The 20,061-nt window shown below is 47.1% G+C and overlaps 2 protein-coding genes across 3 annotated transcripts in view; both read left to right on the top strand.

Annotated features, from left to right (window-relative positions):
• LOC309344981 (signal-regulatory protein beta-1-like) overlaps positions 1 to 20,061 on the top strand; it is a 134,900-nt gene that overhangs the window by 15,365 nt on the left and 99,474 nt on the right. The gene's annotated exons all lie outside the window — the stretch shown is intronic.
• On the top strand, positions 1,291 to 19,496 carry LOC309345050 (immunoglobulin kappa light chain-like). 2 transcript variants are annotated; one of them, XM_081868085.1, is made up of 5 exons: positions 1,291 to 1,553; positions 8,790 to 8,968; positions 11,023 to 11,379; positions 12,354 to 12,668; positions 19,137 to 19,496. In XM_081868085.1, the coding sequence occupies exons 2-5, from the start codon at positions 8,896 to 8,898 to the stop codon at positions 19,256 to 19,258; spliced, it is 867 nt and encodes a 288-aa protein (XP_081724211.1). In that variant the 5' UTR covers positions 1,291 to 1,553; positions 8,790 to 8,895; the 3' UTR covers positions 19,259 to 19,496. The 2 variants fall into 2 exon arrangements, with proteins under 2 accessions (XP_081724211.1, XP_081724212.1); XM_081868086.1 differs by lacking the exon at positions 1,291 to 1,553 and having other exon boundaries at positions 8,676 to 8,968; positions 11,077 to 11,379.

The raw sequence follows: 20,061 nt of genomic DNA, 5'->3' as shown, positions 1-20,061 counted from the left end.
GACCACCTGCCCACACAATAGGGGGAGGATCTTACCTGGGAATCTTCAGTTGGCTCCAGAGCTTCTCCCACCCTCCCCACCCTCAGTTAAGACTTCTTTTGCAGGTTAACCTTTTCTCCACAGGTACGCGAACGCTGCTACGTCAAGGTCGCTGTTGAAGGGCTGGGAAGGAATTCCCCTGTATTGGCAGGTTTGCCTTTCCCGTAGCCAAACGTCACAACTTTGGCGGTATCAGGCCTGGGGCAGAATCCTTTAGTCTATCTTTCCTGAATGGGGGGAGGTGTGCAGCGGTGATCCACGCCCCCCTCCTCTTTGCAGCGGCGATACCAGGGTTCCCCGTTAAAGGGGTTGTTTGAGGGGAGACTTTGGCCATACGCCTAGAGTTCGTCATTGCTCTCCCCTGCGGCGACGGCATAACAGGGGTTGGCTCTCTCTGCTTGAACATATGTTCTCCAGAGCCAGCCCATCTCTCTCCCCCCCCCCCACTCGATAACCCAGATGTCCCCCAGATCCCTGGCTGGGGATTGGGAGGGATAAACGCCCCATGCCTGAGCCAAGGTCTACCCATATCTGAAATATAATAAAGTTGTGGCCAATTTTAATCCAGTAGCACATTGTCTTGAGTCGTTATTCCACACCGGGGGGGGGGGCGCCCAGGGTTCGGGGGACTCCGCCTGTCCACGCAAAGTCTTTGAACCTCTTTTGTTGACCACCAGCATTACGCTTTCCATTTTTAAGTTCAGAGTTGGCATCCATCTGCCCCGGGAGACAAGTGTGGAGAAGTGTGTCTTTGGGTGTGAAGTCAAACCACTGGAAAGTTACAGGGCCTGCTGTGGCTGTAGAGACTGATAGGGGAGAGACATGTTTTGTTGCAGCTGGGGCAGATAAAGGCGCCTGGTGGTGCTGTTGCAGATGAACCCTGGTATTTCTTCTCTCTGCACTACTCCCAGAGGTCATTCCTCCTCTGATCCCTGACCGTCTCCAGGCATTGTGGTTGTCTGCCACATCAGGTGAAAAGTCCTGTCTCCCTCCTCCATCATCATTTCCAAACATCTCTTGCCTGGGGCAATCCAGACACACTCTCCACTTCTCACCAATGAAATTTAAGCCCTTCTCCACCAACAGACTCTCACCCTGAGTACTCATTCAGGGAAATGCAGGACTCTTTGATTGACTTGACAGTGGCATAGCCTCCAACATCTCTCCAATGAAAATTGGTCAGACCTCACCTGGAGTACTGTGTCCAGTTCTGGGCACCACAGTTCAAGAAGGACACTGACAAACTGGAACGTGTCCAGAGGAGGGCAACCAAAATGGTCAAAGGCCTGGAAACGATGCCTTATGAGGAACGGCTAAGGGAGCTGGGCATGTTTAGCCTGGAGAAGAGGAGGTTAAGGGGTGATATGATAGCCATGTTCAAATATATAAAAGGATGTCACATAGAGGAGGAAGAAAGGTTGTTTTCTGCTGCTCCAGAGAAGCGGACACGGAGCAATGGATCCAAACTACAAGAAAGAAGATTCCACCTAAACATTAGGAAGAACTTCCTGACAGTAAGAGCTGTTCGACAGTGGAATTTGCTGCCAAGGAGTGTGGTGGAGTCTCCTTCTTTGGAGGTCTTTAAGCAGAGGCTTGACAACCATATGTCAGGAGTGCTCTGATGGTGTTTCCTGCTTGGCAGGGGGTTGGACTCAATGGCCCTTGTGGTCTCTTCCAACTCTAGGATTCTATGATTCTAGGATGTCCCATTCCATAATGATAATTTTACCCCACACATCTTACTGGGTTGCCAGGGGTCAGAAAACTTTTTCAGCAGGGGGCCGCTCCACTGTCCCTCAGACCTTGTGGGGGGCTGGACTATATGGGGGGGGATGAACAAATTCCTATGCTCCACAAATAACACAGAGATGCATTTTAAATAAAAGGACACATTCTACTCATGTAAAAACACGCTGATTCCTGGACCGTCCGTGGGCCGGATTGAGAAGGCAATTGGGCTGCATCCGGCCCCCGGGCCTTAGTTTGCCTACCCATGCCCTAGCCACTCTGGGCAGCTTCCAACATACAGTCATACCTTGGAATTCAAACGGAATCCATTCCGGAAGTCTGTTCGACTTCCAAAACATTCGGAAACCAAAACACGGCTTCTCATTGGCTGCAGAAAGCTCCTGCAGCCAATCAGAAGCCGCGGAAGCCCCGTCAGACATTCGGCTTCCGAAAACAATTCGCAAACCGGAACAGTCACTTCTGGGTTTGTGGCGTTTGGGAGCCAAAACATTCGAGAACTAAGCTGTTCAGAAACCAAGGTACGACTGTATATAAAAAAACATAATAAAACATTAATTATTATTATTATTATTTAAATCCCTATACAGCATGGCCTTCAGACAGCTGGGGGGGTCAGATAACTCCCCATACCCTCTAACATTTCTCCAATGAAAATAGGGACATCCTTAGGAAAAGCGGGACATTCCAGGATCAGATCAGAAACCGGGATGACTTCTCTAAATCAGGGACGTCCCTGGAAAATAGGGACACTTGGAGGGTCTGCCGTGGAAACTGGGTGGCCCTGTAAGGAGCCCAGAAAGGCATTTAAAGTCACAGACAAAGTCAGTGAGATCTGTGGAACATATAAAACAGTCAGTCCTCAAGTGGGTGGTATTGCCCCAGAAGATGGGGTGGGATTGCCTAAGAGGCAGGGGGCAGCAGGGGGGCACTGGAGATGGACCCTTCTGGATGCATTCATCTCTTATCAATGATTGACCAGGCTAGAGCGAAACACCTGTGACGTTAACATATGAGAGTGCTGGAGGTGAAATAGTTAAACAGGTTACCCAATCAGAACCCGGGGGGTGGAGTCAGAGGGACTATAAAACCAGCTCTGGGAGGGGCGAAGGGGGGAGTTCGTTGGGAGCTGGGTGGTTGGTTGGAGTGGGAGTGAATTGGGATAGAGTCTGTGGGTAGGTTTAGTTGTTGTTGTTGTTGTTTAGTCGTTTAGTCGTGTCCGACTCATCGTGACCCCCTGGACCAGAGCACGCCAGGCACCCCTGTCTTCCACTGCCACCCGCAGTTTGGTCAAACTCATGCTGGTAGCTTCGAGAACACTGTCCCACCATCTCGTCCTCCGTCGTCCCCTTCTCCTTGTGCCCTCCATCTTTCCCATCAGGGTCTTTTCCAGGGAGTCTTCTCTTCTCCTCAGGTGGCCAAAGTATTGGAGCCTCAGCTTCAGGACCTGTCCCAGTGAGCACTCAGGGCTGATTTCCTTCAGAATGGAGAGGTTTGATCTTCTTGCAGTCCATGGGACTCTCAAGAGTCTCCTCCAGAACCAGAATTCAAAAGCATCCATTCTTCGGCGATCAGCCTTCTTGATGGTCCAGCTCTCACTTCCATACATCACTACTGGGAAAACCATAGCTTGAACTATGTGGACCTTTGTTGGCAAGGTGATGTCTCTGCTTTTGAAGATGCTGTCTAGGTTTGTCATTGCTTTTCTCCCAAGAAGCAGGCGAGTCTTCTTTTCTCATGAGGTGGCCAAAGTCTTGGAGCCTCAGCTTCACGGTTGAGTTAGTGGAGCGAAATAAGCTGAGTCAGGAACAGTTAGGAGCTAGGAAGATGAGTAAATATCTGAGAGGTGGTTTAATGAATGAGAGCAGGTAGCGGAAGTTACAGGTCTGGATAGGCACCCCATGATTGTAATGGACTGATACCGTTTATGAAACCACACACTTGTTAAACCGCAATAAATAAACAGAAGTTTATGTTCCAATTTAACCCTGACTGGACTCAGTATTGTCCCAGGTAGGGCCTGGGTGGTGGCAGCGAGAAATAGAGTAGTGGCACAGGGATCAATAGACGGTGAAACGTCAGGGGACCCTGTGTGATCGCCACAACACCTTTCTCGCTTTGTATTTACAGTGGTACCTCGGGTTACAGACACTTCAGGTTACAGACTCCGTTAACCCAGAAATAGTACCTCGGGTTAAGAACTTTGCTTCAGGATGAGAACAGAAATTGCACGGCGGCGGCAGCAGCAGCGGGAGGCCCCATTAGCTAAATTGGTACCTCAGGTTAAGAACAGTTTCAGGTTAAGAACGGACCTCCGGAATGAATTAAGTTCTTAACCCGACGTACCACTGTAAAGTTTTACCGCTCTTATTGCTTTCAAAGTTATTTCCTTTGCTCACTCTTGTTTGTACAGTGGAACCTCAGTTTTTGAGTGTCTCAGAAGCCGAACAATTCGGTTTTCAAACGCCAAAAACCCAGAAGTATTGCTTCCTTTTTTGAACGCGTCTTGGAAGTCGAACGTGTCTTGGAAGTCGAAACGGTTTCTCCATTTTCTCAATGGACTTTGCCAACAATCCATTGAGCCTTGGTTGTCGAACGTTTCGGAAGTCGAACAGTCTTCTGGAATGGATTACATTTGGGAAGTGAGGTTCCACTGTACTTATGGAAATCACAAGATCTCCAGTTACTGGTAATAGCTGGAAGCCCTGGATCAAGTTCATCCACGTTGTTGAATTAATGCAACTAAATAGTTTTAATTGGATTCTGAACAAATAGTTGCTGTTTTGAATTGTACTGTGTTGTTATCTTCTTTTGTTGTTGTTTAGTCATTTAGTCATGTCCGACTCTTCGTGACCCCCTGGACCAGAGCACGCCAGGCACTCCTGTCTTCCACTGCCTCCCGCAGTTTGGGCAAATTTATGTTCGTAGCTTCGAGAACACTGTCCAACCATCTCGTCCTCTGTCGTCCCCTTCTCCTTGTGCCCTCCATCTTTCCCAACATCAGGGTCTTTTCCAGGGAGTCTTCTCTTCTCCTCAGGTGGCCAAAGTATTGGAGCCTCAGCTTCAGGATCTGTCCTTCCAGTGAGCACTCAGAGCTGATTTCCTTCAGAATGGATAGGTTTGATCTTCTTGGAAGTCCATGGGACTCTCAAGAGTCTCCTCCAGCACCATAATTCAAAAGCATCAATTCTTCAGCGATCAGCCTTCTTTATGGTCCAGCTCTCACTTCCATTCATCAATACTGGGAAAACCATAGCTTTAACTATACGGATCTTTGTTGGCAAGGTGATGTCTCTGCTTTTGAAGATGCTCTCTAGGTTTGTTATTGCTGTTCTCCCAAGAAGCAGGCGTCTTTTAATTTCACCATTTCCAGTATCCCTGCCAAGAAAACTCCATTATCTTCTTTAGTGGGTCATAGAATAATAGACTCATAGAGTTGGAAGGGACCCTGAGGATCATCTAGTCCAACCCCCTGCAATGCAGGAATATGCAGCTGATCCATACGGGGATCGAACTTGCAACCTTGGCGTTATCAGCACCGTGCTCTGACCAACTGAGCTATCCAGGTTGTGCAAACCACTCTTCTGAATAATGTTGTCTATAGGGTAGAGGGCATTGGGCATGAGCTTATGGAACCAAAGGGGTGTCAGCCTGGAATGGTTTGGGAAACGCTGGTATAAAAGGCCATCAATGCAACCTGTTGATATAACAGTACAATATATTACAGCAATAGTGCATGAGAACACCCCCCAAAGGAAATCATCACGTAACCTGTGTGAAACAGACTCACGCTGTAGCAAAACAACACTCAGTGTTCAGTGGGCCTGTGCCACTTTCTAAATCTGGGCAATTGCTTTCTGCGTTGCAGCTTCCATTGAACAATAAACCCCACTTGGGGAAGTTCTGCTGGTTAAATAACTGCTTCTTAAGCAACTGTGCATGATTCACATCAGATAATACCCTTCTGGAAAGGGGCACAGCAGAGGCCGCTGGTCATGTTATTTTTAGCAGCCGGGCACAACAAATTGCTCATTTTAAAACTCAGCTTTGAGGAAGCAGCAACGCAAAATGTAATCTGGAGATCTTGGGGTCTTTCTAAAGAAAGCTCGACAATTTTTGGGGTGTCCTGGTTTGTACTTTTAAAAATATGACAACCCTAGCTGGTGGTTCCTTGGCTACTATGTTATGAGGCCATTTCAGGGGTGTCCTTAGGAGCTTTTGCCATAATGTTTATTTATTGATCTAACCAACTTGCACCCTGCTTTACATTCCAGCAGAACTCTCAAAGTGGTTTGCACATCTCAACAAAAACACACATTCCACATTCAATGCGACTGCTAATAACACGAATATTTAAAAAACCACATTTTAAGCAACATGACAAAACAAGGATATGTCAGAACAACATACATTAGCATATAAGACAAATAAATATCTGTAAGCAAAATAAATGCAAAATGCAAATCATATAGAAAATGTCAAAACAGCAAGATACAACATCAGGAAACAACACAACTAAAATATATAGCTTTAAAATCTCATAAATATTACCCCCCCCCAAAAAAAGGGAGGGGAGGATAATTATTTGTACAATAACATGGTATTAAAAAATGTATATGTTAGAGGACAGTAGGCTTCAAAATGCATTATTAGCAGTAGTAGTGGTGGAGGTAGTACTTAATTTAAATACTGCTTGCTTTCCAGAATGGCTTCTAAGCACTTTACAAGTTTTTTTTTTTAAAAAAACCAGTTATGAAAATATAATTATAAAAATATAATGTTGGTAGAAAATGACAGAATAAAATGGATTATATTAAGGAAATTAGCAAAAATGTGCCTATTAGGTAAAACATGCCTACAAAGGGGTAACTGTTGGGGAAAATGTGCCCTAAGCAGCTGATTAATTGTCATCAATACAATGGTACCTTGGGTTAAGAACTTAACTCGTTCCTGAGGTCCGTTCTTAACCTGAAACTGTTCTTAACCTGAAGGACCACTTTAGCTAATGGGGCCTCCCGCTGCCGAAACACGATTTCTGTTCTCGTCCTGAAGCAAAGTTCTTAACCTGAGGTACTATTTCTGGGTTAGTGGAGTCTGTAACCTGAAGCGTCTGTAACCTGAGGTACCACTGTACCTAAAAAAAGAGAAATAAATCTGCTAGTGGACGAAGGAACTTGGTGGACTGAATTTAAGATTAGAAAAATGAGAAACCAAGGGAAACGGAGAGAGAAACTGTGAATCAACGCAGCAGTGGAGCAAGCCGATCGGGCGCCTGGGGAGGTGCGCATGCCCTGTGCCCAGGGGCATTGCCAGGATTGTGGTTGAATCCTGACAAGAGAGAAGTACTGTTTTGGGGGGACAGGGGGCGGGCAGTTGTGGGGGACTCCCTGGTCCTAAATGGGGTAACTGTGCCCCTGAAGGACCAGGTGCGCAGCCTGGGACTCATTCTGGACTCATAGCTGTCTATGGAGGCGCAGGTCAATTCCATGTCCAGGAATTCCAGGGCAGCTGTCGACCAGCTCCATCTGGTATGCAGGATGAGACCCTATCTATCTATGAACTGTCTTTTTTTAAAAAAAAAAAATAATAGTTATTAAAGTTTTAAAGGTTACAGAAAGAAAAAGTAAAAATACCACATTAAACAAAAACAACACAACACATCACAATATGAAAAAACAGAGAAATAAAATCCATTAAACAGAAACGAAAAAACAAAGTACACTACAGCAAATCTTCTCATTACTTATCTTTCATTAGCTTATTTCCTTGACCTCCTCACACCTCCCTTTTTTGTATTCTAGATCAATTATCCATTTCAGCAAATCCTTTCCCTCTTTTAAAATTTTAGTCCTGTAATTTATCTTAATATAATATAACTTTACTTTTCCTCCTTTCACCAATTAACAGTCAGTTATTCCCAAATCCTTTATATCATTCCTGCTAAAATCATATAGTATTATTCCAACATCCTCCTAACAGTTATTAATTTTACAATGTTTCTGCAAATAGTCTTTAAATTTCTTCCAATCTTCCTCCACCGACTCTTCTCCCTGGTCTCGGATTCTGCCAGTCATTTCCGCCAGTTCCATGTAGTCCATCATCTTCATCTGCCATTCCTGCCTATGCACTGTCTTGCCAGAGTGGTGCATGCTCTAGTTATCTCCCACTTGGGCTACTAGACTGGTGACCGGGGGCGGCCGCTGAGACCACATAACACCGGTCCTGAAAGACCTACACTGGCTCCCAGTAAGTTTCTGAGCACAATTGAAAGTGTTGGTGCTGACCTTTAAAGTCCTAAACGGCCTCAGCCCAGTATACCTGAAGGAGCGTCTCCCCCCCACCCCCGTCGTTCAGCCCGGATGCTGAGGTCCAGCTCTGAGGGCCTTCTGGCGGTTCCCTCCCTGTGGAACGCCCTCCCATCAGATGTCAAAGAGATAAACAACTATCTGATGTTTAGAAGACAACTGATGGCGGCCCTGTTTAGGGAAGTTTTTAATGTCTGACATTTTAATGTATTTTAAAATCTTTTGTTGGAAGCCGCCCAGAGTGGCTGGGGAAACCCAGCCAGATGGGTGGGGTACAAATAAAAAATGATGATGATGATGTCTGCAGTGAGGATGAATGGAGGGGGAAGGCCCTTCACTCAGCAGTTTAGCTGGGTGAAGCCTCTCCTCCCTTTTAAAATAGGTGTGACAGAATGAGAGGGGGGCCTTAGGTAAGAGGGGAGGGGCTTCGGACGTGGGTGAAGCGCAAAGGGAGAGGGGTTGGTCAAGTATGAGGATGGGCAAGGGGGTAAATTGATTATTATTGAGACTTTTTTGTAAATGACTTCATGTTTGTCGTTTTTGTTGTTTACAGTCAAATAGTGGAGTTGGCAAGTGAGGCAAGCGGGCGTTGCAGCCCCTAGTATGTGGGTGTGTGGATATCATTCTATTCAGGGGAGCCTGAAAGCAAAATCGGCTTTCCAAATTCGGGGAAGTGAAACTGGCTTCTATTAATTGCAGAAGGAAGTGTCACAGCCAAAAGAAAAGAAAAGCCTTTCTCCTGCAACTGAAACAAGAGTTCCCAAGACACAACACAGACGGGAATGTGGGTTTTCCTGCCACTTTGATGGCTGCTTTCAACTCTTCGCTGTGGCTGATCCGTCTCTTCCTACAGCTCCACCTCTTCCTGCAAACCCCTGGTGAGTCTGGAACAAACAAACGCGTAAATGCCGTTAAATTGACTAGGACCTGCTTTCTGAGCTTAGTGAATCCCGGTGAAACACGCTCTCTAGGGAGGGAAGTGATTTGTGGCTTGCGTGCAGTAGAAACCCAGATGAAGAGGACCTTTCAAGTCTCTTCATTGTGGTCCATTTCAGATCCTTCCAGAGTTGGGTTCAACAGTTTATTGATAGGGTTGCCACCAGAAGAATAGGACCTGAGACTCAGAGGGTGGAAATTAGGGCCTCCATAGGGGTAGATGCTAGAAGGAGCAATTTCTCAAGGGCTACTGGACATGTTGACTACTTTAACACATAAGTGCATTGAGGTTGAATCCTGACAAGACAGAAGCACTGTTTTGGGGGGACAAGGGGCAGATGGGTGTGGGGGACTCCCTGGTCCTGAATGGGGTAACTGTGCCCCTGAAGGACCAGGTGCGCAGCCTGGGAGTCATTTTGGATGCACAGCTGTCCATGGAGGTCAAGGTCAATTCTGTGTCCAGGGCAGCTGTCTACCAGCTCCATCTAGAACACAGGCTGAGACCCTACCTGCCTGTGGACTGTCTTGCCAGAGTGGTGCATGCTCTGGTTATCTCCCGCTTGGACTACTGCAATGCGCTCTGTGTGGGGCTACCTTTGAAGGTGACCCGGAAACTACAACTAATCCAGAATGCGGCAGTTAGACTGGTGACTGGGAGTGGCTGCCGAGACCACATAACACTGGTCCTGAGAGATCTTCATTGGCTCCCAGTACGTTTCCGAGCACAATTCAAAGTGTTGGTGCTGACCTTTAAAGCCCTAAACGACCTCTGTCCTGTATACCTGAAGGAGCGTCTCCACCCCCATCGTTCAGCCCAGACAGAGGTCCAGCTCCGAGGGCCTTCTGGCATTTCCCTTGCTGCGAGAAGTGAGGTTACAGGGAACCAGGCAGAGGTAGTGGCACCCACCTCCCACCAGACGTCAAGGCAATAAACAACTATTTTACTTTTAAAAGACAACTGAAGGCGACCCTGTTTAGGGAAGTTTTTAATGTCTGATGCTGTATTGTTTTTAACACTCGATTGGGAGCCGCCCAGAGTGGCTGGGGAAACTCAGCCAGATGGGCGGGGTATAAATAATGTATTATTATTATATTATTATTATAAAACAGCCTGCTGGATCAGACCAGTGACCCATCTAGTCCAGCATCCTGTTCTCACAGCAGCCGGCCAGATGCTTAGGGGGAAAGAGCCTGCAAGCAGGATTCGAACACAAGACCCTCTCCCCTCCTGCAGATTCCAGCAACTGGTATTCAGACACATGCTGCCTCCAAGAGTAGAGGAAGAACATCAGGGCTAGTAGCCGCTGGTAGTCTTATCCTGCAAGAAATTGTTTAACCCTCTTTAAAAGCCTGCAAAGTTGGTGGCCGTCAACAAATAATTCTTTCAATACATTAGTTGCTGGTGATCAGTTAGGGAGCAATATCATTGGCATCTGTCTGTCTCGGGAGACAGTGGAGGAGTGTGCCTTTAAGGGCGAAGCCAAACTGTTGGAAGTTTGCACCACCTCCTGTGCCCATAGAGACAGATTGGGGGAGAGACATGTTTTGTTGCAGCTGGGGCAGATGAAGGCATCCGGTTGCGCCGCCGCAGATGCACCAGGACGTTTCTTCTCTGCGCTCCTCCCAGCGGTCATTTGTCCTCTGGTGATTGCTACGGATGTATCCCCACAGTTATTTCTGCTGCATTAGCAGCACCCAAGTGACCTCCCCGGGGTGCAAGCCTGGGCAGTGTGTATAGAGGTCCTAGGCTGCCCAGATGACAAGACTCACTGATGTGGTCCAAAGGAAAGCAGAGCAAGGCGTTTGGCACCAGCTTGGCTGCAGGAGTTGCTGGAAGCAGGCGGACAGCCAACCACCTTAAAGACTCGACTCTGGATTTTTGTAGGGTTTACTCCTCAGCCTTTTCAAGAGTGGGGTTGGGGGTTGTTCTTCCATGGTTTTGAACTGGAGGTCAAAGGCTGCCTCCAGAGTGATTAAAATGTTTTCAATCAAACAGGGGTGGTAGAAGCAGAATCTGGAGAGGAACCAGAACTCTATGATGTTCTTTCAGATGCCACCCTTGTAAAGGTCAAGCAGGAACCGAAATTTCTATCTGCATCCCCTGGAGAGAGCATCACCCTGCACTGCCAACTGACCCGGGCAATTGTCCGCGCTACCATGACATGGTACAAGGAGTCCCAAGCTCTTGACACAGGAACCGATTCCCGGGTGAGAAGGCTCCATCCTGACTCGCAAACAGACTTCTCCATCCTCATCCCCAACATAGAACTCCAGGATGCTGGGACCTATTATTGTACCAAGGAAATCTTTGGAATGAAGCGGAAGGGGAAAGGCAGTGTGGTTTCTGTGGTTGGTAAGTGATTGACAAATTGTTATTAACATGGGTGGGGAAGAACATTATCTCCAAGCAGTGAGTCTCTCCAGGGTTGCCTTCCTGTGTTTTCCCAGAATTTCATTTCCTTCAAATGAAGATCAGCAGGGACTGTTGGGTCTTTATTTACACATATAAAGGTAAAGGGACCCCTGACCGTTAGGTCCAGTTGTGACCGACTCTGGGGTTGCGGTGCTCATCTCGCTTTATTGGCCGAGGGAGCCGGCGTACAGCTTCCGGGTCATGTGGCCAGCATGCCTAAGCTGCTTCTGGCGAACCAGAGCAGCGCATGGAAACACCGTTTACCTTCCCACCGGAGTGGTACCTATTTATCTATTTGCACTTTGATGTGCTTTCGAACTGCTAGGTTGGCAGGAGCAGGGACCGAGCAACAGGAGCTCACCCCGTCATTGGGAATCGAACCGCCGAACTTCTGATCGGCAAGTCCTAGGCTCTCTGGTTTAACCCACAGTGAATACATAAAATCATAGAATTGTAGTTTGGAAGAGACCGATTCTGCAATTCTCCCCCAGGAGGATACCTCAGGGAAGGTGGGGTCACCAGCCTATTTCTCAAGGGACCAGCAAGGCTTATTTTTACGACTATAAGCTGTCTGTTTCCATCCCCGTCAGCACCCTGTCAGTCAAAAGGAGACCCTGGTGACGCAACTTTGGTTGATTTCTTCTTTCCTTCCCTTTTTCCATTTGTGTTGTAACATTTTAGATTGAAGTCATTGCTAGTTACTAATATATATATATATATATATATATATATATATATATATATATATGCTTTCGTAGGTATATATATATGCTTTCGTAGAATTGCTTTGGGAGCCTTTCTGGCTGAAGAGTAGGATATAAGTCCCATGAATTAATTAGTTAATATTGATTTTTTTCCTTAAAAGCTCAGAGCACAAAAAGTCCACATTTTAACAATTGGTTTTGTCTGCTCAGTTCCGCCCAAAGTGTGGCTGAAAATGGACCCTCCCTCACCTGTCCAGGTGAATGACACTGTGACAGTCACCTGCTACGTGGAAGGCTTTTATCCCAGATACATCATTTTTAACTGGCTGAAGGACCGGGAGGTAACCCCGCTGGAGGCGCCAGTTTTCGAAATCCTGAATCATGACGGGACCTTCTCCCTTCGGAGTTCCCTGGAAGTGACAGCAACTAAGCAGAACAGCTCTTCTGTGTTCACTTGCCGGGTTCTGCACGTCTCCCAGCCCCCCATTAGCAAATCTGCGGTGCTAAAAGTCTTAAGCAGCACAGGTAAGCCTGAACCCCATTTCCCCCAGAAGTATATGGATATATGTGAAGGCTGCTTTCTACCGACTCAAACCAATGGCTTGCTCAGCATTGCCTATTGGCGCTGAAGATCTCCATGGCTTCCCAGTCCTGCTACTGGACCTCCCACTAGCCAGAAATAAGGACATTAGTAAGAAGAGCCCTGCTGTATTGTATCAAATGTTCATCTCCTTCATCCTTCACCTTCAAAGAAGGTGCTCTGGAGTGCAATTCCCACCAGCCACAGGCAGCCAAACTGTGCTGGCCAGGGCTGATGGGAGTTGTAGTCCAAAACATCTGGAGGGCACCACGTTGGCAAAGGCCAATTTAGTCCCATTCCCTTTTCCCCACAGTGCAGAACCGATGCTATTGAGACACATACTGGCAGAGCAAGGTGGCCAATAGTCCTCTCCCGTTGATGCTTCCTAGCTGCTGGTATTCTGTGGCGTGCTTCCTCTTGACATCATCATCATCATCATCATCATCATCATTTATTATTTATACCCCACCCATCTGGCTGGGCTTCCTCAGCCACTCTGGGCGGCTTTCAACAAAATATTAAAATACCATAATACATCAAACATTAAAAGCTTCCCTAAACATGAAGGACCCATGTAGCTATCTCCACTTCCATCAATTTGCCTTCTCCCCTTTTAAAATCATCTAAGCCAGTGGTCCTCACCACATCTTGGGGCTAATAATAATGTTTACAGTTATAACCAAATTAAAATAACCACCAACCACAACTAACATTTAACCAACACCAACCCAACGAAAACAAAAGAGAGGAACCAAAATTAAAACCATTTAAAAGCCCATATATACAACCTGGGACCATCTTAATGCAACACATGTACTCTTCCAGTGTGGTTTGGGGCCTTCCCCCAAATTGCAGATTGCTTTGGAATGAAGCTACTTTGTCCATCCAGGCCAGTATTGTCTTTCTGATGTCATGGACTGGTTGGGCACAGAGGAATGGTGGGAAGAACCAGCTGGGGAACCAACAAGGGAAGAAGACTCAGAGTCCAAGGATTGGTGGTGAGACAATGTCAAATGGAGAAGACAGAGAAGGGGAAGTGTCAGAAGCTGAAGAGGTAACAGGGCTTAGTGAGCTGGGAGAGTCTGTGGTGGAGAGGAGGCCAGAATCAGAGGCAGAAGCTGAAGCAGAAGGGAATTGAAGCCAAGAGACAGAGATGAGTCCGGCTGTTGAAGAAGCATCTCTTCCTTCTGCTGTGACAAGCTCCCCTTCTCACTTGTTCCCCAGAACCAGAAGAGGCATGAAAAGGGTAGTTCTCTGCACGCTGGCGCAGTCTCTGATTGATTAGAAAAAGCCCTGGAGAGAACTTAGACAACTGTAGGGAAGCAGAGACTTTCAGTCTCAGCAACTAATTTTAAAGGAGAAAGGCCACTTGGAAGACACTGCTCTGACACTCAGCCAGGTCTATGGAGGTCCTGTTTTAGCTGGTAAAAAGTCAACTCCAACTTTGAACTGGGTGATTACTGACTGGCCTGTGACATCTGACTTGTGGGGACTTTCCAGGTTTTGGCTTTAAGCTGGCTCTTATGTTTGAACTGAGCCAGTGGAGGCTGATCTATTGGGAAGAATGCGGCACTTTCAGACCACCCCTGAATCTGAGCTCAGCCGGCCACCATCTGTCTACCTTCTTCCTTACAACCAATGCAGGGTTTGGCCTTGTCTCTCAGCTTCCTCCTTCTTACGCTCAGCATTGCCCCTTCGTTGAACTCAGCAGGGAAGAGAATTAGGACAAAACTAGAATGAGTTGGCTCTGCCCATCATTGGCCCTGGTGCCCCTGCCTTCCACGCCACCAATCCAAAAGGGCACCAGTCACCACTGCCGAACTTGTGACCTTCTGAAAGCAAAGTGTGTGGTGGCTCCTTCTCTGTGGAAACTCCCTGAAGGTTGCCCAATGCAAGTGATTCATGATGAACGCACGGGTTCATGGAAAGTGTCTTCTGTTGCCAACACCAACACTTTCCAGCAAAGTAACATGTCACCAAGGCAACCGTCTCCATAGGCAACTTTTTTGGCACAATTCCAATTTCCGCGGAGTGTTGACGGAGAGCTCCATGCAGTCCCATTGGCAAACGGCAACCACCTGCAGCAGCACACCAAGTCTCTGCAAGCACATGGCCAGCGCTTCAGGCCTTCTCCCGTCTTATATCTGAAGGAGAGGGAGATGGAAAGGTTTCAGCAAACCATCTTTCGTGCATTGTGGATATTTACTGAGGACTTTTGCAGGCACCATGAGAGTTGCTGCTGTTCTGGGCTGCATCAATAGAAGTATAGTGTCCAGACCAAGGAAAGTTGTTGTTGTTGTTGTTCAGTCATGTCTGACTCTTCGTGACCCCCTGGACCAGAGCACACCAGGCACTTCTGTCTTCCACTGTCTCGCGCAGTTTGGTCATACTCATGCTGGTAGCTTCAAGAACACTGTCAAGCCATCCCGTCCTCTGTCGTCCCCTTCTCCTTGTGCCCTCCATCTTTCCTAACATCAGGGTCTTTTCCAGGGAGTCTTCTCTTCTCATGAGGTGGCCAAAGTACTGGAGCCTCAGCTTCAGGATCTGTCCTTCCAGGGAGCACTCAGGGCTGATTTCCTTCAGAATGGATAGGTTTGATCTTCTTGCAGTCCATGGGACTCTCAAGAGTCTCCTCCAGCACCAGAATTCAAAAGCACCAATTCTTAGGCGATCAGCTTTCTTTATGGTCCAGCTCTCACTTCCATACATCACTACTGGGAAAACCATAGCTTTAACAATACGGACCTTTGTTGGCAAGGTGATGTCTCTGCTTTTTAAGATGCTGTCTAGGTTTGTCATTACTTTTCTCCCAAGAAGCAGACGTCTTTTAATTTCATGGCTGCTGTCACCATCTGCAGTGATCATGGAGCCCAAGAAAGTAAAATCTCTCACTGCCTCCATTTCTTCCCCTTCTATTTGCCAGGAGGTGATGGGCCCAGTGGCCATGATCTTCGTTTTTTTGATGTTGAGCTTCAGACCATATTTTGCGCTCTCCTCTTTCACCCTCATTAAAAGGTTCTTTAATTCCTCCTCACTTTCTGCCATCAAGGTTTTGTCATCTGCATTTCAGGAAAGTTGTAGTACCACTCTATTCAGCCTTGATCAGACCACACCTGGAATACAGTGGTACATCCGATTATGAACTTCATTCTGGAGGTCTGTTCTTAACCCCAAACCGTTCTTAACCTGAGGTGCGGTTTCGCTAATGGGGCCTCCTGCTGCTGTCGCGCTGCCAGTGCGCGACTTCTGCTCGCATCCCAGGGCAAAGTTCGCTACCAGGAGACCTGCTTCTGGATTAGCGGAGCTTGTTACCCAAAGCATTTGTAAGGAGGACAGTACGTAACCTGAGGTTCCACTGTACTGTGTCCAATTCTGGGCACCACAATTTAAAGATGTTGACAATTTAAAGGTATGCGGAGGAGGGCAACCAAGATGACCAAGGGTCTGGAAAACAAGCCTTATGAGGAACGGTTGAGGGAGCTGGGAATGTTTAGCCTGGGAAAGAGGAGACTGAGAGGAGATGCGATAGCCATCTTCAAAGATCTCAAAGGCTGTCACATGAAAAGATGGAGCAAGCTTGTTCTCTCTTGCTCCGAAGAGTAGGACTCAAACCAATGGCTTCAAGTTACAAGAAGGATGATTCTGACTGAAATCAGGAAGAACCTTTCGACAGTAAGAGCTGTTTGAAAGTGGAAAAGTCTCCCTGGGGAGGTGGTGGACTCTCCTTCCTTGGAGGTTTCTAAGCAGAGGTTGGGTGGCCATCTGTCAGGGATGCTTTCGCTGAGATTCCTGCATTCCAGGGGGCTGGACTAGATTGACCTTGAGGCTCCCTTCCAACTCTGCAATTCTATGATTCTACTGGTGACCACACTGGCTCCCACAGAGATCACGCTGGCGACCCCTGCGCTAAGATGGCAATTAAGAATAACACATGTAAGTAGAATCTTTCCATAGAGGACCATCAGGGGAGAAATCAGATAAGAAAGCCTGCCAGTTCCTAACACTTCATGCCAACTTTCCAAACTGAATATCAACACAGCCGCGGCCTCTTTCGCCTGCTAGAACCAGCAGTTTGCCTCCACGCAGAAGATGCCCTTGTCTGCCCACATACTGCTTTTCTTAGCTTATTGTCCTATAGCTGCAACACTGCAGACTTTCCCTCATCTTTCCCCCTTTAGCTTTGCTTGGATTTGGGGTTCAAATAAATGTATCAGCTCTCCCTGCCACCAGCCGGCCGTACCAGGGTGGACCTGACTGGGGGCCTCTAGACTGTCATGATTTTGCAGGAAGGATATGAGCACAGGCCATATCTTTAGGTGTGCACATTTAAAGCGAATTAACGACTGTCACGCTTCCCCAATAGGTCAGGACCCTCCCCTGGAGGGTAGTGCAATTATCTAGGGGAGGGATGGCACACCTTTTAGAGACCAGGTGCCCAAACTGCAACCCAAAGCCCACTTATTTATCACAAAGTGCCAACATGGCAATTTACTGTATATTTCGCTCCATAAGACGCACCTAGTTTTTAGAGCAGGAAAACAAGGGGGGAAAAATCTGACTCAAATGTTGTACTAAACTATTTAAAACAACAAAGCGGGTGGCTCCTGTCCGCTTTGCTGCTTTAAGGGAGACACAGTATATAATGAAGAATGTTAATAGTCAGGGAGAGAAACCAGGGCTGTGCAAACGAGAAGTGCTTGGAGTATGGAAGAAGTCAGTATATAATGAAGATAATGGAAAAAGGATAGACATTCCATTACAATGTAGCTGTTTTCATTATCACTGGGAAGTCAGTATTGGCAGCGGTCACCTAAACTAAAATTTGAGCATTTTACTGTTATTAATCAAGAATGGTAATAGTCAGGGAGAGAAACCAGGCCTGTGGAAATGAAAAGTGCTTGGAATATGGAGGAACAGCAAATAGATCAAATGATTGCGCTCCAGCTCCTAAATCTGTGAAGTTTTCTCAAAACAGGCATGGTTGTTTTGAAAGGAAGATTCAAGGAGTGGGAAATGGAGTGACTGAGCAAAGAACAGAGGAGGGGGAAAGGGCAGATAAATAGCTTCCATTCAGTACCAAGAGAAAACAATGTTTTTTGGTTTGGTATTGGTGGACTGTACTTGTAAGAATTTGTATAATGAATTATAGATTTGGAGTGGAATATCAGTGTTCTTTTCTGCTGCTCCAGAGAAGCGGACACGGAGCAATGGATCCAAACTACAAGAAAGAAGATTCCTCCTAAACATTAGGAAGAACTTCCTGACAGTAAGAGCTGTTTGACCGTGGAATTTGCTGCCAAGGAGTGTGGTGGAGTCTCTTTCTTTGGAGGTCTTTAAGCAGAGGCTTGACAACCATATGTCAGGAGTGCTCTGATGGTGTTTCCTGCTTGGCAGGGGGTTGGACTCGATGGCCCTTGTGGTCTCTTCCAACTCTAGGATTCTATGATTCTATGATCAGTGCCTCTTTTCAGCAATAAAGATTAGCTCTGGCAGTCCCGCGCTGAGTGAGGGCAGGCTGGGCCGGCAAGTAGGAGTGGAATCGTGCTGCTCCGCTTGGCAGCCTTGCTGCTTGCACGGGAACAGGAGCTGGATCGGGGCTGCTCAGCTTGGGAGGTGCAGGCTCCATCACACTTTGAGGGGTTCGTGGCTGCACTCCCCTCAAGGGAGAAGTTTAAAGGAGCCCCCACCTCCGTATCAGAGCCCCTGCAACACCATGAAGGCAGCCAGGCTGAATAGTTGCTGGAGTTAGGGAAGGGGGAGGCAGCCTGGAAGCTGCATCTGAGAGCCCCTGCACCACCTGAAGGCAGGCAGGCGCTCTTCAGCTGAGCTACCCGCTCCCGCTACTTGCGTGCAAGCAGGAATGGAGGCGGGGATCTCTCAGCACGAAGCCTCCACTCAACTTCTGAGAGATCCCTGCCTCTACTCCTGCTTGCACGTGAGCCCTCCTCTCCTCCCCACACCCACCATGGAAGCTACAGCCCTGCTTGGGCGACAGTGTGCCTACCCACAGAGAGGGCTCCGAGTGCCCTCTCTGCCACATGTGCCATAGGTTCACCACCACTGATCTAGGAGGCAAGGGGGTGGCAGAGGGTACTAGAAATGACTTTTGGACTGCTATTGCTGGATCAAGTTCTCTTTTGTGAATTAAACTAGTTTTCACTGGATTTTGAATAACCATGCAATTAATCATTACTCTTTTGAGAGCGGATTCTCAGCCCCACAATCCCATAAAAAAGGGGCTCCTTTCTCCAAAGTACTTTTTGTAGGGTTCCAATGAATAATGTTTTATTTCAGTTTTTGCATCCCAAGTGGTGTTGGTGCTGGGAGGGAGGGGGGTTTAAAATATTTCCTGGAAAAGAAACCTATAATTGTGAATAACAAACAGGAGCTGATCTGCCGTTCTTTCTTAACAGGTGAAGGACATCTATTCTCCAGTTCTGCTTTCTGGATTGGATTTATCCTAAATAAGGTCATAGCGGCTTTCTTGCTCTTATGTCTTTTCCTGAGAAAACAGCATCGCAAGATGAATCCCTAACAACATCATGGGAGTGAATGAAAACACCAGTCCTTTATTTGCTGCAACGGATGAGAAGGTTGTAACCAACACACAAGAAGCAGCTGAAATCAGTTTGCAAACTTTAAAAGAGATATGTTAGTGGGAAGCTATTGAATGCATTTCTGCTTGTGAAAATTTGTAAGCGTGATGTTATAGGGAGCTCAACAGCACATTATACATAAATGAAACTTGGGGAAGAGGGATTTGCAAGACAAGGGGGGGGGGAAATGGTTACAGAAAAGACAAAATAGGATGCGAATATGCAGCTTTTCAACTTAACTTGACAGAATATTGTTGCATGCCACTCCTCTTTCAGAGCACTGCAAGATTCCAGTGGTTCTAGGCACTTACCTGGAGTTCGTGTTTTATTTTGGAAATGAGGCACAGTAGAGACTACAGTGCCTTTATTATAGAGGGTTTACTTACACATATATATGACTTGAGCCTATGTTGGAGGAGCTCACCGCATTAACATGCCAAGCTAATTCAGACAGGCACCAGCCAGATCGCTGAGCCTTTCTCCAGCTAGCCGCCTCTACCAGAGTGCAACTTTTTCCCTCCAGGTCACATTCCAGCCAACTCTAAACCCTGGCTTTGGTTCTTCTAACTCACTATGAGCTGAGGGCCCTGTGACAGTATTAATGGCTCATCACATTCCTTTTGTCCTCCTGGTGGTCCATCACCTCAGGTGATTTCCTGGTCAGGAGAGTGGCCTGGCTTATATTTTAAGGTGTGGCTTGATTAAATTCTAACACTTACTAGACCCAGGAATTTAGGATGTC

Source organism: Podarcis erhardii (genome assembly GCF_964252035.2).
Source record: "Podarcis erhardii genome assembly, chromosome: 6".
Classification (NCBI taxonomy): Eukaryota; Metazoa; Chordata; class Lepidosauria; order Squamata; family Lacertidae; genus Podarcis; species Podarcis erhardii.
This window is presented reverse-complemented; position numbering and strand designations above follow the sequence as displayed.

Bases quoted from the DNA above. Each gene is read 5' to 3' on its own strand.
- LOC309345050 (XM_081868085.1), top strand. From the start codon at position 8,896: ATGGCTGCTTTCAACTCTTCGCTGTGGCTGATCCGTCTCTTCCTACAG. The intron at 8,969-11,022 runs GTGAGTCTGGAA...TCAATCAAACAG, and splicing joins CCTCTTCCTGCAAACCCCTG to GGGTGGTAGAAGCAGAATCT. The intron at 11,380-12,353 runs GTAAGTGATTGA...TTGTCTGCTCAG, and splicing joins CAGTGTGGTTTCTGTGGTTG to TTCCGCCCAAAGTGTGGCTG.